The sequence below is a fragment of the Chenopodium quinoa genome, unplaced genomic scaffold, assembly GCF_001683475.1.
Source record: "Chenopodium quinoa cultivar QQ74 unplaced genomic scaffold, ASM168347v1, whole genome shotgun sequence".
NCBI lineage: Eukaryota > Viridiplantae > Streptophyta > Magnoliopsida > Caryophyllales > Amaranthaceae > Chenopodium > Chenopodium quinoa.
Window position 1 is genome coordinate 5,905,731 of NW_018743920.1, and position 6,937 is coordinate 5,912,667.

The 6,937-nt window shown below is 35.2% G+C and overlaps 1 protein-coding gene across 1 annotated transcript; it reads right to left on the reverse strand.

Moving 5' to 3' along the window:
- Nucleotides 1–1,542: 1,542 nt before the first annotated feature.
- Nucleotides 1,543–6,568, reverse strand: LOC110688566 (5'-3' exoribonuclease 3-like). The gene is made up of 18 exons (XM_021865335.1): nt 6,439–6,568; nt 6,191–6,310; nt 6,020–6,082; nt 5,608–5,781; nt 5,349–5,519; nt 5,230–5,262; nt 4,915–5,007; nt 4,727–4,822; nt 4,571–4,641; nt 4,313–4,441; nt 4,139–4,215; nt 4,013–4,053; nt 3,797–3,871; nt 3,656–3,717; nt 3,311–3,386; nt 3,165–3,235; nt 2,574–3,112; nt 1,543–1,667 (listed from the first exon to the last, which is right to left on the reverse strand). The coding sequence occupies exons 1-18, from the start codon at nt 6,514–6,516 to the stop codon at nt 1,543–1,545; spliced, it is 2,094 nt and encodes a 697-aa protein (XP_021721027.1). The 5' UTR covers nt 6,517–6,568.
- Nucleotides 6,569–6,937: the final 369 nt, after the last annotated feature.

Consider the following 6,937-nt stretch of genomic DNA (forward strand, 5'->3'; position numbering starts at 1 on the left):
ATCCAAAAAAAAAAATAATAAACATGCCGGACCGGGCATACTTGATCAGCTCTAAAAAAAAACTATAAAAAAAAAAAAAAACCACCACCTCCACCCTCATCCCCGCCCAGAATCGAAACCTCACGACGAAGTGGCGAGAATTGAAGTTCAGAGGAAAGAGAGTTGTGAGGTTAAGGTCGGTTCGGGTGAGAATCGGGTTTGGCGGTGGTCGAGGTGGAGTTAGCGTAGTGTCACCGGCGGTCGGGGAGTCTGGGTAGTGTCGGCGGCGATCGATGGAACCTGGGGTAGTGTCGCCGGAAGGGATATGGTGGCTGGGCATGTGGTGGCTAGTTTGTTTTTGGTGGTTGGGGTTAATTTTTTTTTAATTTTTCTTTTTTTTTTTTAAATAGAAATCTACCCATAGTTAATATTTAATGAAATAAGGTTATGAGTGAGATGAATTTTTTAAGTTTTTAACTAAGGTTATTTTATATAATAAAAAAAAGGGAGGTGACCATTGGTGAGTAGCAAAAGTTAAAGGTCACTGTTGAGAATTTCCTATTATTGCATATGATGACAAATAGTGATGTATATACACCATCCAATCATCCATACTAAGTTACTAACCTATCTTACTGTTAATATGTTATTGTACATGCACTACAGTCATGCACAAGTGCACAACATTATATTGTAGAAGAGAAAAAAAATCTTTAAATTGTTATCAAGTGATTTGACGTGCATATATAATAGGTTTTGCAACTAATTGTCTAGTTAAAAACTAATGGATGAAATATTATATAAAACTAGCTATTTGGGGAGAATAATGTTCCGTACAATTTTGTTAATAATAGCATGCTACAGTTAAAGAGAATGACGAGGAATATAGAAAAAACGGGGAAAAGAGTGAAGGTGGAAGAAAATGAGAAATCAATGTTGAGGGTAAAGGAGAGAAAATATATATAAATTAATAGCTAATTCTAAAATGCATGGTGGAGAAAATTAGAGAAACTTAAGCCTTGAAATAAACTACATGTAAGGGAGAAAGTGTCAATTACTTTGCCATTAGCATAAATATAGGGTATGATAACTGAATAATGTTAAAGACATACTCCTCAAGATATCAAATATATATTACTCTTCTCCGATACTCTCAAACAACAAGTAGAAATAAGGAAACAAAAAAAAAACACCCAAAAAAAAAAAAGGAAAGAAAATGAAAATGTTATTTATTATCCCGAGCTGCTTAAGCATACTAGGGAAGAATAATGTACTAGTATTAGGGGAAGGCGAGGAAGGGGGCGGAGGCGCGGGTGGGCAAAAGGCGTTTGGGTTCCAATTACCTGAATTTGGGGGAGAGCAGCAAAAATGTTTTACATCCTTCGAAAGCGAGGGTAAACAAAGTTGCCTACAAGACTTGGGTAACTCATTCCAAAGCCATCAGATAACCTTGTCTCAACCTTGCTGTTCTTTCCTTGCTCAAATTGATGATGCTTGCAAGTCTGTCGTACACTTTGAAAATCCCTTTTTTGAATTCCTTGTCAAGCAACATTGCTCCGAATACTATGGCGAAGCCACAGGTGCAGGTGCAGCTGCATCCGATGCCGGTACATCAACTGATGGTGCATCCACACCCACAGGTACAGATACAAGTACACCTACAGAAACAAGTGATGCACCTACTGCCTCTGAATATAGCGATCAAACAGGAGGTAATGCCACTCCAGCAGATCAGATGGCCCAACCTTAGTTAATTAGAGGTTAAACTATTTATATCATGCAACAATAATCTTCGATCCTCGTTTATCATAACGTAGCCTAATTTTGATAATAGTCTTTAGATTATGGTAGCATTACTAGCATATAGTTTCAAGTTACGTGGCCAACGTAACTTAGCAAGTAGTGAGCTCAATATATTCTTCATTTCCACGGTTTGTATGTGGATGTATTCTCGAGTTGTAATAAAGTAGACCAAACATTGCAAATGAAACTTAATAATGTGGAATAATCTAAATTCTTTATCCTAATTTTTGTCTACTTGTATAACCCATCAACCAAGTTACATACATAATTTCGCTCCTTTTCGAGCCAATATGGGGTAGAATTTGAGATGCTGCAACAGCAGCATGTATAAATTCTATTGAGAAAACTGTCATGATGTTCTTTAAAAAAAAAACTGTCAATGTAATTTAAAATCAGTGTAGATACTACAAACTTTTTCTTAGGAAGGCTGAATATGGCATTCAATTAGACAATTATAGCCATAAAAATTGGCACTATATGACATCTTTAGGTACTATCAGGACTGTAACAAAATACATGACAAAAATGAGCAATTTGATCTACTTCCAAATTTTAATCCTCTGTTTTTATCTGAAATGTTGAACTTAATTAGACTTGAGAGATAAAAGGCAAATAGGAGCAGTCTAGCACTACATACATCCAAACATCAATAAGTTTTGTAACCTATCCGAACATAAACTCTAGCACCAAAAAATAATAGGCGTGCTAGATGTAACAAGGAAACAAATAATCTCAATCCACAAAAATTACCTTCTCTTCTTCCAAATAGTGTCCAGCTGATAACTACCAACGATTACAATCCTTCCTAGAACCAGGAAGTTCTGAAGAATAACGGTTGTATGTTTGAGGCCCAGATTGGCCCCTTCCTCTACCCATGAACTGATGAGGGGTATTTGCATAACAAGGCCTAAACTGCATTGATGATCCCTCACCACCTTGGGAAGAGAAACTAGGCCTTGTCTGTGATACTGGTCTCCAAGAGGCATTTTCATTACTTGAACGCCAGAAGCTATTGTGTGTGCTGGTATTACATGTTCCATCGTATGTTGATCTATTTCTGTGACTATTCTGTATTCTCAAATTTTCAAAGCTCCTGTTGACATTTCGAGGGAATGTTGATGTAGAATGTATGTTGTCAGATCGACGCACATACTTCAGATTGCCATTATGAGGTAAGTATGACTTTGAGCCGGTTCCCTTTCCTCTACCTGCACTTTCAAAGCCACGACCTGGACCAGCAGTTTTAATTGTAGTCCCAGCATCGACAGCTGCAGTCTTATTGTACCTTTCATTACGTCTACGGAAATTGTTGTTATTAATTCTCTTCCAACTCAAGTAACAAAGAAATAATGATGAAATGCTAATTTAACATACATCCATACCTAGTGATTGGGGGCCTGCCATTATGTTCATGCCAAGGAACTGTCTTCTTGATGTCATTCTCAAATATTTTCTGTCATATTCACTAATAGTTAGGAATCGGTTTGAAGTTGAGAAAAATTTTAGGAGACATCCATGAAATGAGTACCTTAATGGGAAGCTGGATGCCTTCAAGCAGGCGAGGTATGTGAAAGCGTTCAGCAGGCAACTCAAAATTAAAGCACCTGATGACATGAAGAAACTTCAACTAAGAATTTATTGCACATTACTAATAATTGAAGAGCTAGATGTTGTGTATATGCAATACACCCTCTTTCTTTCAACTAACATGATATCGTCTTCAATTGTTGTTTGCTGCTGCAGATAACACCCCAAGTCCCTTTTGAAACTAAGCAAAAGAACAAGAATAACTTTAGCTTTGGGCATGTAGATTAAGCACTAATATATGCTTAGTATATGACAAAAGAGTATTAGTAGTAGTAGAAATCAAAACCTATTTGAATCCCTTGTGAATGACTTGTTAGTTGACTGAACATTTCTTGCAGCTTCACTGTCCTGCATAATGTAGTTTACTTTTTATCATCATGAAAGCAGGGAATCCTTCCAAATTGCACCAGTAAATTTAAAAACTTACCATTACTTTCTGCTCCGCTTGTTTGGTGGCGTTCAAGAGTTTTTCCTCATCTATGAAAGGAAGCTTACAAATCCCCTTTCCCACACAAACATAAAAAGCCACATTTGCAGATTAGACAACTTTCCGACGGACATATACTCCTTTAACATATAAAAAGGTCCATCAATGCATTAAGAAAGTAGGGAAGATGGGAAAATAGGAAGAAGCATTGAATACCTGCCACAAAAATCTTTTACCATCCACATCAACTTCAAAATCTAAATCATTAAAATGGAATAGAAGTCAGTGAATCCACAATAAACTACATATATAGTAAAATCAGTCAAGTTTGATGATTTTTACCAATAGGATAAAACTTAATGATACTAGAGCAGCTATCTGTCATCAATTCTTGATAAACAGTTGGAAGTGCATGTGCACTGCAAAAATCATTAGTCATCATTACATCCGAAATTATATTTGATGCTCATTCTAATCTTGAATTAAGGACTAGATCAAGCAACAGTCAACAATAACCTTTTTGGTGGAAGCACAGCCATTAACTGGTCAAATGGCTTAAATGGAGAACCCTTTTGAAATCTTACTTTAACACTGGCTAAACCCTTTAGATCCGAAGCAAAAGGTCCATAATACTTTGGATAATACCTATAGTAATGCACTTGGGGTATTAAGTAGTAGATGAGTTTTGATAAAAATAACAATAGGCAGGATCTTTCACCAAATCAGAAAAAATTTATACAGTAGGTATTTTCCAGTGGTGGTGTGTTGCATTACCAATTCCAAGACGGTATACCAGAATAATAGTAGAGCAAGACCCAACATAGTCCTTCTGTATACTTGTGAACCTGCAAGCCAACAAGCCAAATGATGTTCTACCTCATTAAGCAATACATTTACATTATTGAACAATAACATCAAAATATCACTTACTATTTCCTTTCTGACATTTTCCATTCCATTGGAGTCTTCAACATTGAATTTATGTTTGTAATATCTCAGCTTCCAACCCAATGAACCTAGTTTCACCTGAACATTTGTGAAGCTGACTATTATTAGCAACAAAATACCAATCAGATCAACATGAAAACTCAAATTGTGGTAAAAATTGCAAGTGTTACCTTATCTGTTCCTAATTTGCCATGTCTGAATAAATCAGACTTTTTACGAATGCGATTCTTCAGTCTCTCATTCAGCTCCTTCGTATTTTGTAACATATAAGTCATCAATTAAGTCAAAAATTTAGTAACAAATCTACTTGAACACATTGTTAAGCAAGCAATAACGAACGTATTCAACATTCTAATCAACTTCAGGCATTCCAATTAAAAATAATTATCAACAGCCACCAGTCAATGACATATAGGACGACATGACTTACTTCCTGAATATCTGAACTTGAGTTATTTTCTAAAGTGATTCCAGTTTCGTGTTACTTCCTGAATATCCATGAGCAAGACTATAGCATTCTGTCATTTAAGAAGGAAGAAAAATCAACAATCACTTATTAGCTGACAAGTAAAAATCTGTTTTCTTTATTGTGTGTAATGCTAACCTCATGTATATCCAAGGTGGGCATGTGAGGCAAGAAGTCATTCCCAACAAAGAAACATAAGAACACGAAGTCATCAATAACTCGCTCTATGTCATAAACAAAATTTTCTGGTGGATCATCTATCTGCATGTCGAGCTCCAAATATTCCCTCAAAATCCAAATGTGCAGAAACTGGAGAACATGTAATGGTGAGGTTTAACTGAAATAAATTAAGTATTTGTGACGACTATTTTAAGGTTAAAAAAACATTGTTACATACTTGATAGTGCTGAGGTTGAATAAGCGAAGATAGCATTTTATCACCACTGTCAAAGAAAGGTTTTGGCCTATCCCCGCTTGATTTAGCCAAGGAATAATGCAGTTTAGCATTCTGAATACTTGTAATCAGAGTTGATTCAGAAATAGGGGCCTGTTCTTGCATTGTAAGCACATCCTATAACATAACACAATTAATAAAACATCAACATAATAAAAAGAATTAGCATTCTACAACGTGTAGCATTGAATCATATATAAAATAATCACTATGTGTGAAATATCTATCAATTTAGTTTTCTGCTCAACATTTTTGCATTGCTACGTGTTCCAGTGGTATGTATTATACACTTTTATCTCATATATAAGTAATTGTCCACAAAGTGAGAAATAAAAAATTGAGGAAAATATATTACCTCCCTTAAAATTGAAAAATGCAATTCATGAGTAGCCAATGCAAGCATTATCAAGTCTGCATCCTGAAATAGTTTAAGCAAAACCAAATCATTGAATCGTAGAGGAGAATGGAGGAAATGAATATTACATTAGTGCATGTATATATATATATATATATATATATATCGTACCAGTCCATATAGGCAATGCCTTGTGTTGGGATCATATCCTGGCAAGCTACGCTTGGTGCGTATAAAAGAAGTGATTTTCTGCTCTCCTTCACCAGGAACAGTAGCATCAGAAAGAATAACCTGACATGATACAAAATGAAAGAACTCAATATATACGGAGTACGTAGTTTTTCATATGAAATAGTCGTACAAGGTAAATTTAAAAAAATAAAATAAAAAAATGGTACGGTATAAAGCAAATAATGAACCTCAAGTTGGGACCAAAGAGGATCATTCTTAAGCTTTTGACAGATATACAAGTTCAAAGCCCTAGAAAAGTCGTGCATAAAATGTAATCATAATAAATTATTAAAAAAATAAAGTAAAGTTAGAGAGAAAATTTCCTCAGGCATGCTTGAATTTGGAAAGATGTATTATTAGGGTAATAAAAGTCAAACTAAGTAAAATGAATATGAAAATAGAGAAGGAGGAGATAGTGATGGTGTGATCGTAAGGAAAATTATGTAGTGATGATGTGGTATGAGGTGAAGAAAAAGAAACTAATATCCTCATTTTGGGGGTAATAGTTACATTAGGGGGAGAGTGGGTAACTATTAACCTCATTATGAAGGTAATAATTCCTCCATCTCTCTCTTTTCCTCATGGCAAAACTACCTTATTTTATTTGTAAGCATCATGCCTCCTACAACAATACCTCTAATTACTTATGTTTTTTCAAGTTTGACTTTTATTACCCCCTTAATATAT

What these genes read in the sequence shown, in the direction of transcription:
- LOC110688566 (XM_021865335.1), bottom strand. Translation starts at nt 6,516, where the DNA reads ATGCACGACTTTTCTAGGGCTTTGAACTTGTATATCTGTCAAAAGCTT. An exon ending in GGCATTGCCTATATGGACTG is followed by an intron (nt 6,083 to 6,190) that starts GTACGATATATA and finishes AAACTATTTCAG; the next exon opens with GATGCAGACTTGATAATGCT. An exon ending in CCACCTTGGATATACATGAG is followed by an intron (nt 5,263 to 5,348) that starts GTTAGCATTACA and finishes CTTAAATGACAG; the next exon opens with AATGCTATAGTCTTGCTCAT.